This window comes from Rhinopithecus roxellana, chromosome 20 (assembly GCF_007565055.1).
Source record: "Rhinopithecus roxellana isolate Shanxi Qingling chromosome 20, ASM756505v1, whole genome shotgun sequence".
Taxonomy (NCBI): domain Eukaryota; kingdom Metazoa; phylum Chordata; class Mammalia; order Primates; family Cercopithecidae; genus Rhinopithecus; species Rhinopithecus roxellana.
The window spans coordinates 20,510,900-20,536,820 of NC_044568.1; the positions used below are offsets into that span (position 1 = coordinate 20,510,900).

The 25,921-nt window shown below is 50.4% G+C and overlaps 1 protein-coding gene and 1 long non-coding RNA gene across 17 annotated transcripts in view; both read left to right on the top strand.

Moving 5' to 3' along the window:
• Window positions 1-1,501: 1,501 nt before the first annotated feature.
• KLHDC4 (kelch domain containing 4) overlaps window positions 1,502-25,921 on the top strand; it is a 61,233-nt gene continuing 36,813 nt past the window's right edge. For 14 of the 16 annotated variants that reach the window (XR_004055371.1, XR_004055375.1, XR_004055369.1 and 11 more), the window contains exons 1-5: window positions 1,502-1,698; window positions 5,704-5,795; window positions 11,029-11,107; window positions 12,230-12,328; window positions 16,857-16,993. Coding sequence is in view for 3 of the 16 variants with exons in the window: in XM_010355584.1 (XP_010353886.1) it covers window positions 1,603-1,698; window positions 5,704-5,795; window positions 11,029-11,107; window positions 12,230-12,328; window positions 16,857-16,993 (503 nt within the window). In the remaining 13 variants the exon portion in view is untranslated. Of the gene's footprint in view, window positions 1,699-5,703; window positions 5,796-11,028; window positions 11,113-12,229; window positions 12,329-16,856; window positions 16,994-25,921 lie in introns of all 16 variants that reach the window. The other 2 variants (XM_030924670.1, XR_004055379.1) reach the window with 2 other exon arrangements.
• On the top strand, window positions 15,211-16,662 carry LOC115895209. The gene is made up of 3 exons (XR_004055382.1): window positions 15,211-15,514; window positions 15,675-15,754; window positions 16,628-16,662. It is a non-coding gene; the product is annotated as an uncharacterized LOC115895209 (long non-coding RNA).

A 25,921-nucleotide genomic window follows, 5' to 3' on the forward strand; every position in this document is an offset into this window, starting at 1 on the left:
AAGCATTTTCACTCTGCTCTTTCAAATCATAACATTCCATACTCTGCAGATGATTTTGCCATTTCTTACATAATTTGAGGGAAATCAAATTATGTAAGTACAATTTCCTAGCAGGCATTTGGATCTTACCCATCTTTATTTCTCAGGCTCCACAAATTGAGTACCCTCGCAGGGTGCTATCATTAGCTCTAGCCTACCGATGAAGAAACAAAAGTCCTCCATGTTACGATATTTGAGGACATGTCCTTAGTACCTAACGGTGTCTGGCACAGTTTAAATGGGAAGGTGGAAGGGGCCGTCTTTTTTTTTTTTTTTTTTTTTTTTAAGATGGAATTTCGCTCTTTCGCCCAGGCTGGAGTGAAGCGGCTTAATCTCAGCTCACTGCAACCTCTGTCCCCTGGGTTCAAGCAATTCTCCTGCCTCAGCCTCCCAAGTAGCTGGGATTACAGGTGCCCAACACCACGCCCGGCTAATTTTTGTATTTTTAGTAGAGATGGGGTTTCACCATGTTGACTAGGCTGGTCTCGAACTCTCGACCTCGTCATCCACTCACCTCGACCTCCCAAAGCGCTAGGATTACAGGCATGAGCCACCGCGCCCAGTCGGGACTGCCTTACTTAGGGTCTGCAAATTCTTGTAACTGTATTAATTTTTTTTCTAGGAAATGAGGCCACAGCACTCATTTGATTGGTCCAAGGGGAAAAAATGGGGTTACCCCAAGATTTACCCACTTAGGCAGTTCTACACAGGGCTAAGCAACGTGCCTTCACAGGGGGCACGTGCACCCTGGGAAAACTGAAAAAGCGAATTAGCCGGGCATGGTGGGCTCCTGGGGTCCCAGCTCCTCAGGAGGTGGAGGTTGCAGTGAGCCGAGATCGCGCTACTGCACTCCAGCCTGCGCAACAGAGCAAGACCCTGTCTCAAAAAATAAAAATAAAAAAATAAAACCCAGAGGGCCCGTCTCCTAGGACACGGGGACAGGCTAGGTGGGGGCACAGGGCGTGAGAATGGCGAGCATCGCCCCAGTATGTCAGGCCGGGCTGCCATCTTTTCTGTTTTTTGAAACAGTATCTTGCTCTGTCGCCCAGGCTGGGGTGCAGTGGCGCACTGCTGCCTGGAACTCCTTGACTCAAGCGATCTTCCCGCCTCAGCTTCCCGAGGAGCTAGGACCACTGGCACGAGACACTACGTCCGTTTAATGTTTTTTTTTCCTTTCGTAGAGATGGGGCGGGGCGGGGGGGGGTGTGGTTCTCGCTTTGTTGCCCAGGCTGGTCTCGAACTCCTGGACTCAAGCGATACTCCGGCCAAGGCCTCCCAAACCGCCAAGGTTACAGGCATGAACCATCGCGCCCAGGCCGGGTCATCTTCTCCGAGGCCTTATGCAGAGTCCGGGGCCCCCGAACCCGCTGCCGAAGACCGAGCTCCAAGACTGACCCTCGTAGGGCGCCCAGCAGCACCTCCACCCGGAAGCGACTCGACCTCGAGGCCGGAAGTGACTCCATTTCTGTGCGCCGAGCTCCGCCCCACGAGCACCTGGTTTCGGGCGGAGAGCGCGCGCCGTTTCGTACTCTGTTGTCGTATCGCGACTTGGGACTCGGCAAGATGGGCAAGAAGGGCAAGAAGGAGAAGGGCCGCGGCGCGGAGAAGACGGCCGCCAAGATGGAGAAGAAGGTGTCTAAGCGCTCGCGGAAGGAGGAGGTGAGCGAGTCAGACCTGGCCTGGCGGCCGTGCAGCCTCGTACGACTGCCTGCCCCGCCCGGGGTTGCGGGTCGCCGTGGGAGCTGCGCCGGCCCCGCGGGAGAGCTGGAGGCCGTAGAAACTGCCCCGGCGCCGCGTCCGGGCAGCCTGGACGGGGCCCGCCCCTCCCGAGTCTCCACGTGTGTCTGGCCGCTTCTCGAAGAGCGACGGAGCTGCCTCCTTTAACGTGCTTGCTTTTCTTCGTGTGGTGTCATGGGCGTTTTTCTGCGTTTCCTCCCACTCCTCCCTCCCTCTAAAGGTAGGCTGGGTGGTGAGGAGAGGCAGGGGTTTAGCGTAGGACGACCTGAGGTTGAGCCTGGGGCTGCCTCTGCAAGATGTGTGGCCTGGGAGTAAGACTCTTAACTTTTCTGAACCTCACCCTTCTCGTTTTTCAAAAGAGGACAGATAGTCATCACAGCAGCCCTGAGGAGTAAGCAGCAGATGGTTAAGGGAAGAAGGCACTGAAGCCACGGGGTATCCCATAGCAGCTGATAGCAGCCATCACGGTTGTCTCCCTCCCTCTCTTCCTCAGCCCAGGGTCTGCAGGAGGATCCGTCCTGAACTTGGGATTGAGTGTTCTGCGGCTACCGCTCGTGGGTTCGCTAACCGGGGGCAGTTTTATGGCCTGCCATGTGCCAGGCACAGCTCCATGGGTTTTAATCCTCACAACCAGGTCAGTTCCCTAGCACTGGTATTCCCATTTGACAGGAAGTCAGACCAACAGGTGAACCATGAAGTGGTATGGAACTGGGGTGTGACCAGATGTCCTGAAACAGGAGCTCTTGACCACATTCCTTTGTCCCTTTTGTTCCTGAGTCATTGATCTCTCCATGTCCTCATCTCTTAAATAATGGGGTTGGACTTTTCCCTCACACTCCTCTTAGGCTCTGACAGTTTGTTTTTTTTTTTTTTTTTTTTTTTTTGCCGGAGTCTTGCTCTGTCGCCCAGGCTGGACTGCAGTAGCATGGCCTGCTGGCTAGGGTTGTGGCACAGGAAGTCAGTTCATCTGTGTGGCATCTTCAGAATGGTGCTTGGCAGAAAGTAAGCACTCAGTAACCAGCTGTTATCTGCTGTCTGCTTTTTTTTTTTTTTTTTTGAGAAGGAGTTTCATCTTGTTGCCCAGGCTGGAGTGCTGTGGCACGATCTCGGCTCACTGCAGCCTTCGCCTCCCAGGTTCAAGCGATTCTCCTGCCTCAGCCTCCCAAGTAGCTGGGATTACAGGCGTGCACCACCACACCGGCTAATTTTGTGTTTTTTAGTAGAGACCGGGTTTCACCATATTGGTCAGGCTGGTCTCGAACTCCTGACTTCAGGTGATGCACCCACCTTGGCCTCCCAAATTGCTGGTATTACAAGGCGTGAGCCACCGTGCCCGGCCAGTTACCTGTCATTTTTACTCATCTTCATGTCTCCCGCCAGTGCCCAAAACTAAGGTGATTGTAACAGTAGCTTCCCTTAAGAGAGAGAGTCTATCAGTCCTGGGGTTTGTATGTTATCTTAATGAACTCTCAAACCTTTAAAATAACTGGTCGTCTGATTAGGCTATTCCCACGGAAGATCATCTCTTTAAATTTAGCTGTGTCTGTAATGCAGCCTAATCACGAGAGTGGTATCCCATTATTTTGCAGTCCTGGAATTATTGGGGGAAGGGGGACCTTGGGGACAGCTTGGAATTCTGCTCCCACAGAACTCATGTATCAGTATCAGGTCACCTAGTTCGCACCTTCACTTGGTCCTGGCCTCTGCCTATGTTTCCACCTGTCTCCGTGGGCTCACTACCAGCCACAATGCCTTTATTTTAGTGTCTCAAACATGCCAAGTTCTGTCCGTGGTCTTACCTGTACCCCAACCATACTCCGCCTGGCTCGTCTTTTCAGCGTTCAGCTTATTGTCACTGTGGAGAGGCTGTCACTGACTAGGCCACTGGCGTCACCCAGACCCTACCACTTTGCTCTCCTTCAGTCCCCGAGTGATGACGAGGTTCAGCCGAGGTTAAAGACTGCTGCCCTCGAGTAGCAGCAGCAGAACTCTCCTGGTGCGTAGATGTTAGGATTTGAACTGTTTGTTTAACCTCGTCGAGCAAAACAAGTTGAAAGAATATACAGTATGATACCCTTTAATGACATTTTATTTTATTTTATTTTATTTTTATTTTTTTATTTTTTTTATTTTGACATTTTATTTTTTATTTTTATTTTTTTGAGATGGAGTCTTGCTCTGTCACCTGGAGCGAGTGTTGCAGTGGTGCCATCTCAGCTCACTGCAGCCTCCGCCTCCCAGGCTCAAGCAATTCTCCTGCCTCAGCCTCCTGAGTAGTTTGGGACTACAGGTGTGTGCCACTGTGCCGGCTAATTTTTGTATTTTTTAGTGCAGACGGGGTTTCACCATGTTGGTCATGGCTGGTCTCGAACTCCTGACCTTGAGCGATCCACCTGCCTCGGCCTCCCAAAGTGGTGGGATTACAGGTGTGAGCCACTGTGCCCAGTCTGTTTAATGACATTTAAAAATGTAAAACAGTACTATGGCTGGGCTGAGGCGGGCGGATCACGAGGTCAGGAGATTGAGACCATCCTGGCTAACAAGGTGAAACCCCGTCTCTACTAAAAAAAAAAAAAAAAAAAAAAAATTAGCCTGGGCGAGGTGGCAGGTGCCTGTAGTCCCAGCTACTCAGGAGGCTGAGGCAGGAGAATGGTGTGAACCCGGGAGGCGGAACTTGCAGTGAGTCGAGATCATGCCACTGCACCTCCAACCTGGGCAGCAGAGCGAGACTCCGTCTCAAAAAAAAAAAAAAAGTAAAACAATACTATATGTTGCTTAGGGATACACATGTGTAATAAAAGTGTGAAGAAAAGCTTGAGACTAATAAGCACCGAGTTCCAGGTAATGGTTACTTCAGGGGATGTGTGGGTGGGTACATGCGGGTGACACTTTATTCCTTATCCTGGGAACGGTGCACAGGAGAGCCTTGGATAAAGTTCTGTAACTTGTGTGTTTTAAATATTGCATAGTTTAGAATACTAAGCAGTGTACCCTGCTGCGAGAGCCTCTGGGAGGGATTGGCGTCCACCCCGAGACTGAGGGGTGGGCTGAAGGAAGCACGAGGTGGGGCGTGGCAGGCTGAGGGAACCCGGTGTTTCCGTTAAAGGAACGGAGAGGACGCCGATGTAGCTTGGAGAGTGAGGCAGGGTGGGAGGTGAGGTTGGAGAGATGGGTGTGGGGGAGGGAAGATGGTCTGCAGGTGTGCGTGGCTGCAAGCAGGACACCGAAGGCTAGAAGGAACTTGAAATGTCAGGCTCGGGTGTGGTATGGGAGTGTCTCGTAAATGTTGGGAAACGGGCACTGGGACTGAGGCAGGAACACTGGGTTCCAGTGCTGCCCTCTGTGCTGGCACATCAGTGCCTCGAGTCACTCTCCATGGTAGTAAAAGTTGACACCTTCTTACACAGATTGACTGCAGCAGGGATTTGCTGAGCGCTTGCTGTGTAGGCAGTGTTTTAATGAGACACGGTCTTGCTCTGGTGGACTCATATTTTACTATTTTGTTGGGGCAGAGGGATGTGGAGGAAACAAATGAGCAAGAAATGTATCAGACACTTCTCCGCAGACAGGAAGGCAGGCAGGTGCGACGCCTGGACCTGGGCTCTGAGAGGTGCTGAGGGTGTCTGCAGTGAAGTCACGATGGGCTTGTCTAAGTGGAAGGTCTTGCAGGGGGAGCATTAGGGGTGTGGAGTGAGGTAGTACTTGGTGCACACATCTACCCTTTAAGCAAACTGCCTTTGAGGTCAAGCTCTGGTTACTTTTGAACGTGTCAAGAAACTGCATTTCAGACACAGGCACAGTAGGTTACGATTCACAGACGTGATTGAGCCCAGTCGAATCACACTCACTGGGGGAAGGCTGTGCAGGCTGTGGCTCCGCGGCGGGGCCTGGGAAGCAGTCTCATCTGTGCCTGCTTGCTTGCCCTAGGAAGACCTGGAAGCGCTCATAGCCCATTTCCAGACACTCGATGCCAAGAGGACTCAGATTGTGGAAACTCCGTGCCCCCCGCCCTCACCAAGGTGAGCAAGTAGCATTTTTCGCATTGTATATCTGTTTCCTTTTCTTCTATACATTGAAAAACTGCTTTAAATAGCACCAGGTTTTGTAAATGATCAGGCACTTGGAACATTTTCATTATTAAAACCTGTTCTCGGTCACGTTCTTCTGAAGAAATGGAATGAGGCTGTTGAGCTTTACTGTCGTAGAACCTGGGAGTAGGGCCTCCAGCACAGCCGCTGCCTCTGGACTCCTGTGCCAGCCTTGAAAGCTCCTCCACTGGTCATGATGTGTGGATGAAAGTGTTGACCCAGTGAGCTTTTTTTGGTTCTTAAGGTATTTTAAAAGTGCGTATTGTAGGCAGAAAGCTGAAAATCACCATGGTTTTTGCTGTGTTTGTAATGCTTTTAAATTCTCATTTGAAAAGTTTGTAAACATAAATTGAGTATAAGCCATTTTAAATGAATTTGAAAATTACGTAAAAACATTCCGAATCTGTAGTATTTCATACACATGTGGGATGAGCTGGAGTGAGAAATGGTTTGTTTTATTTCCCTCAGTAGGAGATTAACCTTGCAGCATTTACCGTCTTAATAAAGCTGCTGCAGGCCCGAGTGGAAGCTGGGGTTGCCGGTCGGGAGTTGGGGGGTCTCAATTGTGCTGCCTTCACATTAACAAGGTGCATGTGATGGCTTTGATGCCCAAGTCCCACCCACTGGCCTCAGAGGCAGGGTTATCATCACCTGCCCAGAGGTGGGAGGAGCGCGGTGATCAGCCCCTGAGCAGAGAAGTGGTGTTGGGGCCGTTCCCATAGGCCAATGTCCTTCCTGTTTTTCACTTAATATCTATTAGGATTTGGGTTTTCTTTTTCCCTTTAGTTTGCATGTTGCCCTCAGGGCCAAATGTAAGTTACACGTGGTAAATGTATTTTTTTTTTTGAGATGGAGTCGCACTCTGTCACCTAGGCTGCAGTGCAGTGGCATGATCTTGGCTCACTGCACCCTCTGCCTCCCAGGTTCAAGTGATTCTCCTGTCTCGCCTCCCAAGTAGCTGGGATTACAGGCGCCAGGCACCACACCCAGCTAATTTTTGTGTTTTTAATAGAGAAGGGTTTTGCCATGTTGGCCTGGCTGGTTTCGAACTCCTGACCTTAGGTGATCCACTTGCCTTGGCCTCCCAAAGTGCTGGGATTACAGGCATGAGCCACTTTGCCCAGCTGTAAATGTACATTTTCTTTTCTTTTTTTTTTTTTTTTCTGAGAAGGAGTCTTGCTCTGTCGCCCAGGCTGGAGTGCAGTGGCCGGATCTCAGCTCACTGCAAGCTCCGCCTCCTGGGTTCACACCATTCTCCTGCCTCAGCCTTCCAAGTAGCTGGGAGTAAAGGCACCCGCCACCACGCCTGGCTAATTTTTTGTATTTTTAGTAGAGATGGGGTTTCACCGTGTTAACCAGGATGGTCTCATCTCCTGACCTTGCAATCCACCCTCCTTGGCCTCCCAAAGTGCCAGGATTACAGGCGTAAGCCACTGCGCCCGGCCACGTTTTCATTTGAGTTGTTGGAGCAAATAAATCCTTCATCTTAGGCTTCTGACGTTGCAGCACTCCCGAGGAAAGCCACTTTGAATGGGGATTGGTTTTATTTTTTTTTTGTAGAGACATTTTTTACGTTGCCCAGGCTGGTCTTGAGTTCCTGGGCTCAGGTAACTCTGCGCGGCCTTTTACATTTTGTTTTGTTTTGTTTTTAAATAATATTTTAGAATTTTTCCATAAATAATGTTGCCTGAAAGTCAGATTTCATGTCAGGATATAATTTAAGGTGTTAGCAGTTCCCTGGGTCAGCCAGAAATGCTTCCTAGGAGGGAACAGTTACTGAAGCAGCTCTCCTGAGATGAAGACCTTTTGCTTGGTAACCTAATAACTTCGAACCTCCTACCTCTCAATCGCATTACTTGAAAACCTCAGTGAGAATGACCAGTTTCTAAATGAATACACCCTCAGGATTGGCTCTGATGTGACCTACCTGGAAAATGGGGATACGATACCAGCTGCCTCAGTACCTCATCTGCCTGTGCGGCAGAAACGCCTGGGCTAGTACCGCTGGTGGCTGGGTGGGGCCTCGTGTGGATTGTTTCCAAAGTTGGGTTTGGTACTTTTCTGCCAAAATCATTAGGTGTTCAGAGAGAAAAGATTCAGGGTCAGAGGAATTTGGGAAACACTTTTTTTTTTTTTTTTTTTTTTTTTTATCTTTTTATGTTTTTTGAGACAGAGTTTGGCTCTTGTTGCCCAGGCTGGAGTGCAATGGTGCGCTAGGCTCACCGCAGTCTCTGCCTCACAGGTTCAAGCAATTCTCCTGCCTCAGCCTCCTGAGTATCTGGAATTACAGGCATGCGCCACCACACCTGGCTAAGGCTAATATTGTATTTTTGGTAGAGACGGGGTTTCTCCCTGTTGGTCAGGCTGGTCTTGAACTCCCAACCTCAGGTGATCCAGCCGCCTTGGCCTCCCAAAGTGTTGGGATTACAAGTGTGAGCCAATGTACCTGGCCAGAATTTGCCATTTTAATCATTAAAACTGTACAGTTCAGTGGGATTACTTCATGCCCCTGTGAAACCATTAGCACTATCCAGTTGCAACATTGTTTTATCACCCCAAATAGAAACTCTAGACCAACCTCATCTAACCCGTACACTAGGACGGCTTCGAATGCAGCCTGACACATATCCGTAAACTTTCTTAAAACATGATGAGATTTTTTTTTTTTAAGCTCATCAGCTATTGTTAGTGTATTTTGTGTGTGGCCCAAGACAATTCTTCTTCCAGTGTAGCCCAGGGAAGCCAGAAGATGGGACAAGTGTCTATACCCTTCAAGGGTCACTCCCTATTTCCCCTCCCCCAGCCCCTGGTCACTTCTGGTCAACTTCCTGTCCCTGTGAATTGGCCTATTCTAGGGATTTTGCATAAGTGGAGTGATAGAATTGTCTTTTTGTGACAGGCGTCCTTCATCTGGTATGTCCAGGTTCATCAGCTCTGTGGCATGTGTGAGAACTTTATTTCTTCTTCTGGCTGAATCCTATTCCGTCTGTGGATATGCCACATTGTGCTTGTCCACTCATCTGTGGACCGACACTTAGGTTATCTCTGCTGTTTGGCTTTGGGGAGTGAGGCTGTAATGAGCATTGCATACAGGTATCTGAACTGATGCCTAGGAACGAATGGCCGGATCATGTGGTGATTCTTTGTTTAGCTTTTAATACTGGTTTCTTTCCTGCGGAAATCCCCAGCCTGTGACGTGTTTCTATGCAAATAAATCCCCAACAGAAAATAGAGTTCTCAGATTTCCCAAACTCACTTGACCTTGAAACCTGTTTTTCCTTTGAGAAGCATCTTTTGGAGCTGGCGTTATGGAGCATGCCTTGGGGAACACCACCATAGAGGATTCTGAAGGGAGGGTCTTTCCCAGTGATTCGCCAGATAGTCACCGTGTCTTTCATTACTTTCAACTGGAGTGGTCCTATGTTTTTATTTATTTCTTTATTTCTTTTTTTTTTTTTTTGAGACTGTCTCACTCGGTCGCCCAGGGTGGAGTGCAATGGTGCAATCTCACCTCACTGCAACCTCTGCCTCTCAGATTCAAGTGGTCCTTTTGCCTCAGCCTCCTGAGTAGCTGGGATGACAGGTGCCCACCACCATGCCTGGCTAATTTTTGTATTTTTAGTAGACGAGGTTTCACCATGTTTGCCAGGCTGGTTTTGAACTCCTCACATCAGGTGATCTGCCCGTCTCAGCCTCCCAAAGTGCTGGGATTACAGGTGTGAGCCACCGTGCCCAGCCCATAATATTATTATATAATTTCCTTATAGCTCTTTTTTTGTTCTCATGTGAAATAAATAGAAAGTTGTTTGTGTGGGCCAGGCACAGTGCCCCACATCTGTCATCCCAGCACTTTGGGAGGCTGAGGCGGGCGGATCACAAGGTCAGGAGATTGAGACCTTCCTAGCTAACACGGTGAAACCCCATCTCTACTAAAAATACAAAAAATTAGCTGGATATGGTGGCAGGCGCCTGTAGTCCCAGCTTCTTGGGAGGCTGAGGCAGGAGAATGGCGTGAACCCAGTAGGCGGAGCTTGCAGTGAGCTGAGATCCGGCCACTGCACTTCAGCCTGGGGGACAGAGCGAGACTTAGTCTCAAAAAAAAAAAGTTGTTTGTATTTTCTAGATGGAAGGTATCTGGCATGTATATTGAAATACTTAAAATACTTAGATATTGGACTTTTCTTTTTCTTTTCCCCACATGGAATCTCTCTGTGTCACCAGGCTGGAGTGCAATGGCGTGATCTCAGCTCACTGCAACCCCCACCTACTGGGTTCAAGCGATTCTCCTGTCTCAGCCTCCCGAGTAGCTGGGCTACAGGCACGTGCCACCATGCCCAGCTAATTTTTGTATTTTCAGTTAAGACGGGGTTTCACCATGTTGACCAGGATGGTCTCGATCTCTTGACCTCGTGATCCACCTGCCTCGGCCTCCCAAAGTGCTGAGATTACAGGCGTAAGCCACCGCTCCTGGCCTAGATACTGAACTTTTTAGAACAATTTTGAGGTGATTTGAGAGAATAGGCTCTTAAAAGAGGACAGTTCTGAGGGTCGGGTGTAGTGGCTCACGCCTGTAATCCCAGCACTGTGGAGGCTGAGGTGAGCGGATCACTTGAGGTCAGGAGTTTGAGACCAGCCTGGCCCACACACCAAAACCCCATCTCTACTGAAAAAATACAAAAATTAGCTGGATGTAGTGGCAGGCACCTGCAGTCCCAGCCACTCGGGAGGCTGAGACAGGAGAATTGCTTGAACCCAGGAGGTGGAGGTTGCGGTGAGCCGAGATTGTGCCATGGCACTCCAGCCTGGGCGACAAGATGGAAACTCCATCTCAAAAAAAAAAAAAAGGACAGTCCTGGAACATCTGATACATCAGTAGGGGCATCTGGACTTGTTCCTGCCTGGGGACTTTTTTTTTTTTTTTTTTTTTACAACCAGACGCTGTGCCAGCCCAGCTCCATGGCTGTTCTTGGAGTGTGGCCCTGGGCACTGGTAGAGGGGTTGGTGTTCAAGTGGCACCTTTGCTTCCTCTCTCGATGCCAGGCTCTCCTTTCAGGAAGTGCAGAGGCAGCCAGTCTGTGGTGACAGGATTCTGTGAGGAAGGAGATGGCGCTCCGGTGGTTGTTGGGGGGTGACCGTGCTGACCTGCTGCTTGTGTCTCTTGTAGGTTAAATGCCTCCCTCTCGGTTCATCCTGAGAAAGATGAATTAATCCTTTTCGGAGGTGAATATTTCAACGGCCAAAAAGTAAAGTATATATTTTTTCTTTTCTTCCCATATTGCATAAGTATCATTTGATAGAAAGTTAACTTAAGGCAGTGACATCAAATATGCATTGGCCCCTTCACCCCCTCGTATCACGCACTTGAGCTGTCAGGCCTGATGTGAGATGTCGCCAGGATGGTCCAGGCACTGGCATGACTGTTGATGACGTCAGTGTCCTGGGGTCTCCGTTCCTCAGACTTAGACTGAGCCCCAGTTCCGTCGTCATCACTCTTGATGGGCTCACCCGTCTTTGTGGTTGTCTGTGCCTTTCTTCCTCCCAGTAGGTTTCCAGGTTTCACACTCAGCTTTCAGGTTGTCTTAAATAGGGAAAGTGCTGATACATTGTAGAGCTAATTTTTATTTTTGAGCAGGCCAGAAAGACCTGTGTTTCACAATTGTGTGTGAAACACACAAGCAGGAGCTCACCTTCCCTGCAGCCTGGGATGGGCCCTGGGGGTTCAGCTGCTGGGGACAAACCTGGGGGTTTGTCCATCTTCCTCTCTCAGTTTGCGTGCATTTAGAAACTAGGCTTGACTGGGTATGGGGACTCATGCCGTAATCCCAGCACTTTGGGAGGCTGCAGATCACCTGAGGTCAGGAATTTGAGACCAACCTGGCCAATGTGGTGAAACCCTGTCTCTACTGAAAATACAAAAATTAGCCAGGCGTGGTGGTGGGTGCCTATAATCCCAGCTACTCGGGAGGCTGAGGCAGAGAATTGCTTGAACCCTTGAACCCGGGAGGCAGAGGTTGTAGTGACCAAGATTGCACCACTGCACTCCAGCCTGCACAGCAGAGCAAGACTCCATCTCAGAAAAAACAAAAACGTAAAAACTAGACTTGAATTAGGAGAATGACCAGCCCTGGTAAACAACAGCAAGGGCTTTCAGTGCCTTCCAGATTCACGGGCCGTGGGTCGTTTTCATTGTGTCACCATCCCCGAGGCCCCCCCGGGGATCCAGCCCCATGGCCTCCCTGCACTGGTATCGTTTACATTGCTTCAGGATGTCCGTTTCCCAGGGAACTGTCATGATTAAGATTGTTCTCACCACTGTCTTAGCGGCGTATCATTCGTGACACTGACATTCTTCTTCCTTCCTGTAGACTTTTTTGTATAACGAGCTCTATGTCTACAATATCAGAAAGGACGCCTGGACCAAAGTTGACATCCCCAGTCCACCTCCGAGGCGCTGTGCTCACCAGGTAATGTCAGCACTGACTCTCAGCCTCCCTCCCTCTTCCCACATGAGAGTCTGGTAGACACCTGGAGAGTTGATAGGCAGTGGGCGGCTGGTGCGGAGGCCTTGGCCTCCCAAAGTGCTGGGATTACAGGCATGAGCCGCTGCTCCCAGCCTGAGTGTCTGGATTTTTTCATCTATCAAACAGTGTTGCATTTTGTCCTGGCAGGTGATTCAGTTCCTTGCAGATCATCTTGATCCTTTTGACACTCTCCCTAGGGCTGGCTTAGCCCTCAGTGGCGGCCTTTCTGCAGTCTTTAGTAAATGACCTGTGTGGTCAGTGACATCTTTTTACCTCGTCTGGTTGGAACCTGCCTGTTTCCAAGCCCTGTGTAAGCTCAGATGGTTCTCAGCATCAGAAGATGCTTTTGTCTTCACAGTAGTGGTTCCTTGGTCTCCCCCTCCCAGGGTGCAGCTTAGTGTACAGAGACTCCAGGGGACGCCCTGTGCAGATTGCCAGGGCTCTTTCTCCCGTAGCTTCCTCTCTCCATTGCTCTACCCTGTCACTTTTAGCTGCCTCCGTGTCCCTGAACTCCAGTCCTTGTCTCCTCAGCTATGCAAGAGCGCCTGCCCTGCCTGGGCCCCTCGTCCCTGCACCAGGGAAGAAGCTGCCTACAGGGGCCGGAGTCGTGGGTCAGGGCTCCCGGGCATGTTTCCTGGCTTTCAGGTTCCCAGTCCTGTACTTCCTGCTTCCCGTTGTCTGGAGGTTGTTGCTTCATAGGTTTCATCTGGTTTTTTCCTTGTTGATAGCGGGGAGCTAATGTGCTCCATCGTGGTCAGGAGTGGAAGTTTGACCTGTGGGTCTTCATAATTTTAATCTTCCCTTGAATCATATTTATTTTGTTCCTGGTGTTCATTATCTTTGGGGCGTAGGCTGTACGACGCTCTTAGACCACTGATCAGCCTGCCTTTGTGTGATCCTCTGGGTTGGACTGGGTCGGGCCTGGGATTCTAACTAAGATGGAGGAGAGGATGTTAGAGCAGTGCTGTGGGTTACACTCGTTTGCCTAGAGTTTGACTTCATTTTTTTTTTTTTGTCTTTGTTTAGTTTGTTTATTTTTGTTTTTGTTTTTGTGGAGAACAGGGTCTTGCTATATTGCCCAGGCAGGTCTCGAACTCTTGGGCTCAAGCTATCCTCCTGCCTCTGCCTCCCTGAGAGCTGAGATTACAGGCGTGAGCCACTGCGCCTGGCCGTTTGACTTCATTTTTTAAGAATGGCTTTTTTTTTGTATTTTAGAAATAGGGTCTTGCTTGTTACCCAGGCTGGTGTCAAAGTCCTGGGCTCAGTCCTCCCACATCAGCCTCCCATCGTGTTGGCGTTACAGGCATGAGCCACTGCACCTGGCCAGGAATGGCTTCAGGGACTGATTATGTAAGTCGTAAGTATTCATTCCGTAAAAAATGAAAAGGATTAAAAGGAAAGTCCATTGTCCATTCTCCCTAAACTGTGAATTTATATTTTCTGCATGTTTTCTCTGCACATACAGTTCATATTTCTTTTCTTTTCTTTTTTTTTTGGATACAGAGTCTTGCTCTGTCACCTAGGCTGGAGTACAGTAGTGCGGTCTCGGCTCACTGCAACCTCTGCCTCCCGGGCTTAAGTGATTCTCCCTGCCTCAGCCTCCAGAGTAGCTGGGATTACAGGCGCCCACCACCACGCCCGGCTAATTTTTGTATTTTTAGTAGAGACAGTGTTTTACCATGTTGGTCATGCTGGTCTCGAACTCCTGACCTCATGATCTGCCTGTCTCAGCCTCCCAAAGCGTTGGAATCAGAGATGCGAGCCACCACGCCCAGCCAGTTCATATTTCTGTGCATCTATTTCATGCAAACTGGAGCGTGCGTGTATGTATTCTTTCTATAGTGTTCTCTCCCATTGATGTATTGTAGGATTGTTCTATGGCATTGAATAGTCTTCCACGAGATGACATTTTAAAACTCTGTTGTACCATGTGGCATGTTTGTGCCACCTAACTTCCTCTAGACTCAAAACATTTGTTAAGTTTCAGCCTTGAGCCAGTCATCATGTCTGCTGTAAAGGTGTAAATTGGTCAGTTTCTTCCTATGGGACTGTTGGGCTTTTAGAATGATAGGAAACCTGGCCTGTCCTTTTACAGGTCAGTCATCTGTGCTGAGATGACAGATGCAAAGAACGGCTGGAAGTGGGTGGGTTGGAGAGGGACATGCCACCCCCACGTGCTGCTGCTACCTGCCCCCGTTGTCTGGCCCAAGAAGGAACCGCATCGGTGCAGAGGGGCGGCACTGTGGCTGTTCCTAAGTGTGGGCGGGCGGAGCACCACCTCAGAGGTGCTGGGAGGGAGCCTGCTGAGGACCACCGTCTGCCCCACCTGGGCGCACTTGACCTTAGGTTGGCACTCTCATTTGCCAGCCCTGTCTGCGCCCTGTGTGGAAGCATTCTTCATCCTGTTAGATCCTCACTCTTACCTCGAAATGAGAGAGGATAAAACAACAGGCTTTTATGAAAGAACCAACTCTGAGATGACCACGGCTGAGCCGGGAAACGGGGCTTCACCTGCTGCCGGGGTGCTCAGGTGGCTTTTTCTCTCTGTCCCTTTTTTGTTTGTTGGTTTTTGAGACGGAGTCTCGCTCTGTTGCCCAGGCTGGAGTGCAGTGGCGCAATCTCGGGTCACTGCAAGCTCCGCCTCCCAGGTTCACGCCATTCCTCCTGCCTCAGCCTCCCGAGTATCTGGGACTACAGGCGCCCGCCACCTCGCCCGGCTAGTTTTTTGTATTTTTAGTAGAGACGGGGTTTCACCGTAGCCAGGATGGTCTCGATCTCCTGACCTCGTGATCTGCCCGCCTCGGCCTCCCAAAGTGCTGGGATTACAGGCGTGAGCCACTGTGCCCGGCCTTTTTTTCTTGCTTAATTACACCGCCAGGTGCATTATAGTCACGCGAAGCTGGGCTGCGTGACCCTGGGCAGGGTGGGCGGCTCTCACCTGTGGAGATGCAGCACTGAGGGTCCCCCTCCAGTGTGGTTACTACTACGGGCTGCCTAGAGGCGTGCTCTTCTCATCCTGGACCCCAGTCACTGCTTAATTTGCAGGTTTGGAGGAAAGACCCAGTGGAGCCTGGTGGTCTCCGCCTCTGCTTGCAGCCCAGCAGTCTGTCCAGGCAGCTCTTCCCACAGGTGGATATGTGCCTTCTCCTAAAGACTCTGCCGCCTGCAGTTCTTGGGGCCCTGAGAGGGAGTGGGCCACGGAGGGCCTCATGTGGAGTAGCTGGTGGTGGTGTCTGATGACCCATCAGGGATGTCCTTGTTTTTGATTGGTGGTCTGCTCTCTCCTCAGCATCCCCTGCTGCCGGAGGTGCCTTTCCGTGTGTGGCCCGGAGGACATTACTCCCACTGCGCTCCTTCACCTTTACTGTGGTGCTGAAGTCTTTATTAATAATGTCGCATAAGGCTGGGTGCGGTGGCTTGTGTGTGTAATCCCAGGGTGCTTTGGGAGGCTGAGGCGGGAGAATTAACTAAAGCCAGGAGTTTGAGACCAGCCTGGACAACATAGACCCCTTTGCTACAAAAAATTAAACAGCTGGGCATGATATCACATGCCTGTAGTCCCAGCTGCTCAGGAGGCTGAGGTGGGAGGGTCACTTGAATCCACGAGGTCGAGGCTGCAGTGAGTGATGACTGATGATTGTACCACTGTACTCCAGCCTGGGCTACAGAGCAAGACCCTGTCTCTAAAAGGAGAAAACATTACATAAATGGTTTCTTTTTTTTTTTTTTTGAGACAGATTCTTGCTCTGTCACCCGGGCTGGAGTGCAATGGCGCAGTCTCGGCTTATTGCATCCTCCGCCTCCTGGGTTCAAGCGATTCTCCTGCCTCAGCCTCCGAGCAGCTGGGACTACAGGTGTGAGCCACCACGCCCGGCTAATTTTTGTATTTTTAGTAGAGACAGGGTTTCATGTTGGCCGGGATGCTCTTGATCTCTTGACCTCGTGATCCACCCGCCTTGGCCTCCCAAAGTGCTGGGATTACAGGCGTGAGCCACTGTGCCTGGCCCATAAACACTTTATTTTACGTGCACATTGTACTTGTGAGGCTAATTTAGTTGGTCCATAATAGCTAGGAAAGGGATTAACAAGAGCAGGCAGACAGCTTTATTGTAGATATTAATAAAAGGAAAACACTGCTAGGTTGCACCACACCACTATTAATATTTCAGGTAACTAGCTGTGTCCACTTTAATGGGATATGGCATTGTCTACATTTAAATGGATGTTTATTTTATAACCTAGGAATCCATGAAAGTTTGTCAGACCCTTGACTGAGGACACGCTTTCCTACGAGGGTGCTTCTCCGGAATCCTCCCCTCAGAGGCAGGAGAGTACAGTGGCTTGAGTGTGGGGCCGGTCACGTTGCGGGGCAGCTGAGATAGTACTGAAGCGCTCACCACTGCCAGTCACCCATGACACTGGCCCTGCTGCTGTGTGGCTGTTCCCTGACCTGTCACCTTTCTTTTCACAGGCGGTGGTGGTGCCTCAAGGTGGCGGACAGCTGTGGGTCTTTGGAGGGGAGTTTGTCTCTCCCAACGGAGAGCAGTTCTACCACTACAAGGATCTCTGGGTCCTGCATTTGGCCACCAAGACCTGGGAACAAGTCAAGTAAGAAGCCAGATGAGAAGCTAAGCTCCAGGCGTGGCTCTTCTGTGCTTGTGTGCTGAGCCCGAGTGCTGGGAGCAGACCTCAGAATACCAGGGCTCAGAGGAACCTGGGTCACAGTCCAGGAGCCCAGCCTCGCTGGGTCCTGGGAGACCATGTTTTCTCTGGACACTTCATAGAGAAGCCTGGGCCAGGTGTAGGGGCACCAGCTGCCTGGCTTTGTTCTCCAGGTTCCTCTTGTCGTCGGCTGCCAGCCTCTCGCCTATGTTGCAGCTCTTCTCCTGTGGTCTTCTGTTTATACCCTTGGAGGCAGCTCTGGGTGCCCAGCTTGCTGGAAGGGGAGCCCCATAGGGATATGTCATTGACTAAAAGGTGTCCCCTTTCTGTGTCGAGTTGGTGTAGAAACCGTGGAGCTGGTATGAGACAGGAAGGACATTGACATTTCTCTTCGGTGAACCCCACTCAGCCTCTGTTGATTTCCACCTCTGTCGGGAATGTCACTGATGGGGTTTCTGATGCACGTTTACCACGGGTGTCTCCCGTTAGTCAAGAGGTGCATGTCTGTCCGTGTAGAGAGCCAGATGGTGTGTTTGCATGTAAGTTATTTAAGAAATCTAGTCGAATGACAGACAAGTAGAGTTGTTAGCGTCCTTCTCCTAGGTGTGGCCTGGCTCGATTGCCGCTGCCATGACCCACCCTTACACACACCATCTCTCTGCCATTAAAGCAGCAGAGCAGAAGTGCCCTTGCTTCCAGGAGAGAGGCCGCTGCGCGCAGGCCTTCTCCACATCCCGGGGCTTCGGCTGGAGGGCAGCGGCACTCCCTGGAGCCCTCGCTTGGTTATGTCATGAGCCATTTCAGGGTGTTTCCTGGAGTTTGGGCTCCATTATGTTGTGGTGAACCATGTCAGGATGTCAAGGCCTGTTCTGCTGGCTCCACTGCTCCGCCTGGCTCTAGGCCGGGAATGTTAACCAGTCAAATGAAGAGTCCGCTGTGCATGGGGAGGGTGCAGACAGATTCCCTGCGCTGGGCCCACTTGCTGGAGGAGGGCTTGACCATAGCCTTACAGTGGGACCTCATTCCTCGAATGCTTGCTATGGTAATTAACACAGGAGACTAGTTTTAAAGGTATGTTGTAGAAGCCATTAGACTTTTTAAAATAGTGATCCTGCAAATGTACAATGTAGTTGCCATTCTTAGCCCCCAGTTTCAGTCTCTACAGGGAGTCGTGGGGCAGGAACAGGGTCATGATGTGCTTCACTCTCCTCTTTTTGCCAGAATCACCATTTGTGGAGGCGTCTGTCTCTCTTTCTTTCTGGTCTTGTCTTTCTCTCCTCTCTCTGTCTCTTCTTTGTCTCTCTTTCTCCTTCCTTTGTTTCTTCCTTCTTCAAGAGATAAATTCTTACTCTGTTGCCCAGCCTGGAGTACGGTGGTGTGATCACACCTTACTGCAGCCTCAAACTCCTGGGCTCAAGTGATCTTCCTGCCTCAGCCTCCCTAGTAGCCGGGATTACAGGCGTGCACCACCATGCCTGGCTAATTTAAAACAAAAGATTTTTTTTTCTTTTTTTAGAGAGGGGGTCTTTTTATGTTGCCCAGGTTGGTCTTGAACTCTTGACCTCAAGTGATTCTCCCATCTCAGCCTCCTGAGTAGCTGGGATTATAGGTGTGAACCACTGTGCCAGGCTGAGCTGCTTAATTTCTGTATTTCTACTGCTCAGCGGGATTCGGTTACTGTTGCTTAACGTATTTGTGATTGGGAGATGCCTAATGTTGAGCCTCGTTAAGGCCCTGACGAGACGTACAATGGTAACAAATGGTCTGCAGGAGATGTTGTTTGACAGCTGATGTCCACGTCCTTTTCTGCGTTCTCTCCCACCTTGTAGTCATCTCGGGGTGCTGAGCCCTTGCCTTCATAAACACCAGGCGCCTTGACTGTCCCCATAGCCTCAGCCTACCCTCTCCCACACTGCCCCGATATCATCTTGAAGACCTTCAATGCGAGCGACCCCTTCTCTTGCAGTGACAGTTGACTGCAGTCTGTTGTGTACCAGCTCCAAGCACATCTTAAAGTTTTCTGAGCAAGACATTCAGCAGAATCTAGAAGAGGTAGATGGATTTGCCCATATAAAATAGGAAAGTCTTTGTGTGGAAAATGATGCCACAGGGAAAGTTAAAAATAGTGACCGATGGGGAGAAAGTACCTGCAGCATCAAGCAGAGCTCACATTCAGGGAGGGTGGTGCCCTCTGAAGCAGAGCGGAAGACGGGGCAGAGGGCGTCACGAGGCAGGCCCCGGGGCGGGTGCTGCAAGAGCAGTGCTGGGTAATGGGTGCAGGGTGGAGAGAACATGCCCTCACCGCTCAGTGGGTGGCACCCGTTCAATGGAATTTTAAATATGCGTGTCCCCTGACCCCCAAGTTTACTTTAAGGATTATACCCTAAAGAAATGCTTTCTCTTATTTTGTACAAAAAACATGTACAAAATATGTACAAAAAACAGGATGCAGAACAACATATGCTTGGAAAAAAGCCTGCGTGTGTGCACCTGTGTGTGTGTGCATATGATTGCAGGCATGTATGTGAACGTGAGCATGTGTGTGTGCGTGTGCCTCTGTGTACCTGTGTGCATGCGTGTGACCATGCCTGCCTACGTGTAAGCATGTGTGTGTGCATGCATGTGTGACCGTGTGTGCATGTATGTGTGCAGGTGTATGCATGCGTGTGTGCATGCATCTTTGGGCATGTGTGTGCCTGCATGATTGTGTGCCCAGATGTGTGTGTGAGCATGTCTGTGCGCGTGTGTGCATGTGTGTGCGTGCTCTTGTGTGTACACTTGCAAGTGTGTGTGCGCATTCACACAGTGACCCAGACAACCTGGTGCGTGCACACTGTATGTGCACAGGAGAAGGTCTGTATTTTTGAGGTTTCTTCTGCTTCATTGATCTTTTCTTGGTATCGTTCTTTATGCCATTTTAATTAATTATGTAGCTTTACGGTATATTTTGATAGGTTGGAGGATTTTTCTCATTTACTTAAAGTCTTTGCTTTTTCATGTATTTTTTTTCATGAGCTTTACCATCAGTTTTTCAAATTCTATTTTTTTTTTTTTTTCTGAGACAGTCTAGCTCTGTTGCCCAGGCTGGAGTGCAGTGGTGCAATCTCGGCTCACTACAACCTCCACTTGGCTTGCCACTTCAAGCCATTCTCGTGCCTCAGCATCCTGAGTAGCTGGGATTACAGGCGCCTGCCATCATATCATGCCTGGCTAATTTTTTTTTTTCTTTTGAGACAGAGTCTCATTCTTGTTGCCCAGGCTAGAGTGCAATGGCATGATCTTGGCTCACTGCAACCTCCACCTCACGGGTTCAAGTGATTCTCCTGCCTCAGCCTCCTGAGTAGCTGGGATTACAGATTCCCGCCACTACGCCTGGCTAATTTTATATTTTTAGTAGAGATCAGGTTTCTTCATGTTGGTCAGGCTGGTCTTGAACTTCCGACTTCAGGTGAGCCCCCCACCTCGGTCTCACAAAGTGCTGGGATTACAGGCGTGAGCCACTGTACCCAGCCTTAATTTTTGTATTTTTAGTAGAGATGGGGTTTCACCATGTTAGCCAAGATGATCTTGATCTCTTGACCTCGTGATCCACCCGCCTTGGCCTCCCAAAGTGCTGGGATTAACAGGCGTGAGCCACCGCGCCCGGCCAGAGTCCAGAAGGATTTTGACTGGATTGTGTTTGCTGGTAAATCGCATTTAGGCAGTGACACCATCATGCCCCTCGGTCCTCCCATCGGGAGCATTGTGCATCTCTCCATTTAGTTGAGTTTATTTGTTTAAGAATTTAAACCTGGGCTGTGGTGGTAAAGAGTGTCACATCCTAACCAGTAAACCCCCTGGAAAGTTAGGTTTATTTTTTTAACCTTCAGTCAAGTTTAAAATGGCCTGAAGTAGAATTGTAGAGTCCAAGCCTGGTGCGGTGGCTCATGCCTGTAATCCCAGCACTTTAGGAAGCGGAGGTGGGAGCATTACTTGAGCCCAGGAGTTTGATACCAGCCTGGACAACATAGTAACACCTATCTCTATAAAAGAAGTTAGCTAGGTGTGCTGGTGCGTGTGTGTAATCCCAGCTACTTGGGAGGCTGGGGTGGGAGGATCACTTGAGCTCAGGAGTTCAAGGTGGCAGTGAGCTGTGATTGCATCACTGCACTGGAACCTGGGCCACAAGTGAGGCCTTGAGACTTAACAGAACATCAAAATGCAAGGCATATACGTTTAGAAAGCCTTTCACCTTGTGTCTCATGGTTCCCCCAAAAGCCTGCAGTTAGTGTCGGTGCTGGCGTGTGGAGGGAGGGCTGACTGTTAGCGCTGATGCCTGTGCGGGCGCTCCTGTTTCATGATATTCTTCATGGTTTTCCTCAAGTGTTCTCCGTGCTCATCCTCACTTCATAACTGTGGCAGACGGTGGACTAAGCTGCGGCACCTTGCAGAATGAGTCTTGCCTGCCCTGATAGGAGGGTGCTGTGGGTAACTCGTCTGCAGGGGCCGTGTTTTGATTCTGAACTTAGAGGACAGTGGGGGGTTTTCCTGGCACAGTGGCCAGCAGTGCTGTCCGCTAGCAGAGAAGAGGACCTTGAGGAGTGGTTCTCAAATCTTCATACTCCACGTAGCCCCTAGGGAGCCCAGGAGAATGCTCCTTCCTGCCCTCCCACTCCAGACATCAGTCCCATTCAGAACAGGTTTGATGTGGGGTTGAGGAATCTGTGTTTTACCCCAACCCCTCCTTGTACCCTCTCCACGATCCCGATCCTGACGGCTGTGGACCATAGACTGGGTGCAGTTATGGTCTGATCCATCAGCCTCCATGACTGGTAGAAGGCATGCTTATTTTGAATACTGTTCAACTGATGTGAATTTTTTTAGCTGCTGCTTAAAAGAAGTAAGAACATTCATGTAAAGTATCTCTTAGATCCTTAACAATGAAAGTAGTACAGGTTTTGCTTTTGTAAGTTACTAATGATAGTAGAATGAAAGCATTCTCTTAATGATTGTTTGGGTGGTCAGGCTCTGAGTGCTGTGTGACCAGATCGTCATGGGCTAGTGTAGCTGGGGATGGTACAAGGGACTGAAGGGCGCAGCCTGTTGATTTCACAGGCTGGGCTGTGGTGTGTGGCATCCTGGTGCAGTAATTGGGCTTTGTGGTTCACACACTTTGTGGCCGCTGCTGAGAGAGGACTACTCTGGCGGTTTTTCCTCTGTCATTTTTTTTTTTTTTTTAATTGAACTAAAAGGAAAGCTCAGGAGCTTCAGCTGCAGTGAAGATGGTTTTTGCCTTTTCTGGGGAAGATTGCTCTGGCAGGCCTTGTGTGGCAATCCTCATGGGTTGGGCGTATGTCTTTTAAGAAGTCCAGGAAGAGCTCGTCAGGAGACGGAATAGACGTGGCTGCTGCGACGCAGCCCTGCACTGTGCTTTCGTTTTTTAGTGAATATTTTTTACTTCTGTGGGGGAGTTATTTTTTCAGCTGAGGGACTGAAGTTGGGGGGAATTAGATATTCGTAGAGGCGCACGGAGTCTGAATTCAGTATCTGGAGTAGTCAGTCTCTTCTTTGACTTTTAAGGGTTTTCTTGTAGGAAGGCAGAATAGATTCCCTCCTGTTACCTGGTCATTTTTAACAGTGATGTATATTTTGGGATGTTGATTATCTGATTTGAGTCGGGTTAATGTATAGTAGTGGTCCCCAACCTTTTCAGCACTAGGGACTGGTTTCATGGAAGACGATTTTTCCCCTGATGGTGGCGGGGGGATGGTTTTGGGATGAAGCTGTTCCACCTCAGATCATCAGGCCTTAGATTCTCCTAAGGAGCTCACAACCCAGATCCCGCAACCTGGGTCCATCGCGTTGCAGCTCACAATAGGGTTCGCACTCCTGTGAGGGTCTAATGCTGCTGCTGATGTGACAGGAGGTGGGGCTCAGCCTGTGTTGTCTGCTGGCCCTCCTCACCTCCTGCTATGCGGCCTGGTTCCTCACAGACCACGGACCTCAAACTGGCAAGCAGCAGGGTGCCGGGGCCTCCTGTCCAGGCGACCACTTGCTGGCTGCCCTCTCCTGTCTGTTGGTTGGTTGGTTGATTGGTGGGTGTTTTTGTAGCACATTGGATGACGAGTGGATACTTCTTTTTTTTTTTTTTTTTTTTTTTTTTTTTTAGTAGAGATGGGGTTTCACCGTGTTAGCCAGGATGGTCTGGATCACCTGACCTCATGATCCGCCCCTCTCGGCCTCCCAAAGTGCTGGGATTACAGGCGTGAGCCACTGCTTCTTGCCAAGTGGATACTTCTTAACAGTCTTCATTGTCTTCTCCATTCTAGCAACAGACAGGGTGTCATGTGGATACTTTGTAACAGTCTCATCTCCATTCTAGCAGTAGACACATATACTTGACTGACGTCATAATGGTTTGGAAATGAGGGGGAAAATAGCAATGCTGATGTCAAGACCAAAACTCAGGCGCGTGAGCATCCTGCCTCATTGGACGGCTGCGTGTGGCCCTCGCAGCTATTTTGAGATCTCTTCAGTCTCTCCCTTGAGTGGGAGTTGCCTGCAAAGCTGCCCCAATCCGACTTTGCAGCACAGATCTCCGTACTAACCGCTTCTTATTTTTGTTTCTGCGTGTTTAAGTGTGTGTGCGCTCATGTGAGTTTGAAGGGAGTTCGAGGCAAAGGCAGGAGCTGTGCTCAGGGCAGTGGTGGTAATCATGGAGGGCGTGGGAAGGGCTGGGAAGAGGAGGGGGTTGTAAGACTCCCCTTTTCCCTCCCATGTAAACAGATGCTGGTGGCTGAAAGTCTGCAGTTCCTGGCAAGAGTGACTGGACATTGTGAAACACTAGAAATGCCAGCATCTGGTGTTTGCAGAGCATTTTCCTTTAAGGAAGGTGTGTCATGGTGGAGATGGGTCACAGCTAGGTGTGCAGGCAGCTCCCAGGAAGGCGGAGTCACGCCCCCTGTGCTGGGCTGGGAGGCAGAGAGACCCTGTTGTGCAGTCTGGCCTGGATCCTCCCAGCATCAGGCTCTGGAGCAGGAGGGGAGGTGGCTGCGCCTGGGAACCCCCCCAAAGTAGGGTTTCCCCTCTACTCGCCCCGCAACCTGTCAGTCTCCCATTGTGCTGCTCAGCCCGGGGCCTCTGTAAAAGGGAGCAGAGCTGGATCGGGCGGTCCCCCCTCAGGACGCACACGTGTCGGGTGGGAGCGCTGGAGCTCTCTTGTTTGCCTCCTCAGTCACGGTGGGCCTGCCCTGCCTGCTGAGCTTGCTGGCTTGAATATTCACATCTTGGTTAGGTTGGCCTGCCACACATGACAGCCAGCGTTTCTCCAGGCGCTCGCCACCTTCTCTTTCTGTCCCCTGGAGGAGGTGCAGGGGGTTGGGGGAGATTTGTCTGAGCCAGTGCCCTCTGAGGGATCATCTGTGATTCACAAACCACAGATGGAGGCCAGGCCACTTCAGGACCCCGCCCCATAGGTGTTTCTTAACAGCTTTTTCTGAGATGTGATTCGTATACCATCAAATCACCCTTTCAAATGTATAATTCAGTGGTTTTTAGCATATTCACAGAATTGCGCAACCAACACCATGATCTAAATTTAGAGCGTTTTCATCTCCCAAAAAGAAACCCCATCTTTCCTAGTAGTCACCCCCCCCACCCCTGGTCCCTGCCGTCTGCGTCTGTAGATCTTCCTTTTCTGGGCATTTCACAAAAGCGGAATCAAAACACATGGCCTCTGTGAGGGGCTCTTCTTTCCGCATGGTGCTGTCAGGACGTGTCCTGCTGTTGCGGGTGTCAGCGCTTCACTCCTGTGGCTGTATGAGTTGCTGGTGTGTGGGTGGATGAGGTGCTGGTGTGTGGATGGATGACGGGCCGGTGTGTGGGTGGGTGAGGGGCCGGTGTGTGGGTGGGTGAGGGGCCGGTGGGTGGATGGGTGAGGGGCCGGTGTGTGGATGGGTGAGGGGCCGGTGTGTGGGTGGGTGAGGGGCCGGTGTGTGGGTGGGTGAGGGGCCGGTGTGTGGGTGGGTGAGGGGCCGGTGGGTGGATGGGTGAGGGGCTGGTGGGTGGATGGATGAGGGGTGGTGTGTGGATGAGGTGCTGGTGTATGGATGGACCACGTTTTGTTTTTCTGTTCTCCGTTGGGCATTTGGTTTCCACTTTTCTGCTACTTGCAGTGTTGCTGTGAATGTTCCCGGGCAGTGCGTGCATCTTTGTGTGCACCGGAGCACTTGGGAGATGATTGATACTGTTTGGTTGAATGAAGATATAGATGTGATGCACAGGAATGTGTGTGTGTGTGTACGCGCGCGTGTGTGTGTGTACGCGCGTGTGTGCGCACAAGCGTGAGCACTCTTTCCTCCTGATGTGAGGAAGGGGTCATCATTTGGTCCTCAGCTAAAGCTGCATCTGAGTGAAAGTCAGTTTCCTGGAGAAGGCTCCTGGGCAGGATGATTCTGTTATTTTACGATTCTGTAGTGAAGGACAGCAACGAGTTAGCTAATAGTGACTGGCCTCTGAGAGTCGCAGGCATGAAGTACAGGTCACCAGAGGAACGGACAGGCCCTGCTCTGCCCTTTGGGTGTGGGCGTGGGTGTAGGCAGGTTGGGTTACATGGTCTGAAGCTCTGACTTGCTGAAACCACCTGGGTTCTATCGACAGCAAACAGCAGGAGCTCATGAAGGCAGAAACTGCCCTACTGGAAAGCCGGGGTGTGTATGGATTTTCCGTTGTGCAGTTTGCTGACGGATGATCATATGTATCTGTGATAGGACGAAGGCGAGACCCACGTGTACTTAAAGAGATTGGGCTGGGCGTGGGCTCACGCCTGTAATCCCAGCACTTTGGGAGGCTGAGGCGGGCAGATCACCTGAGGTCAGGAGTTCAAGACCAGCTTGG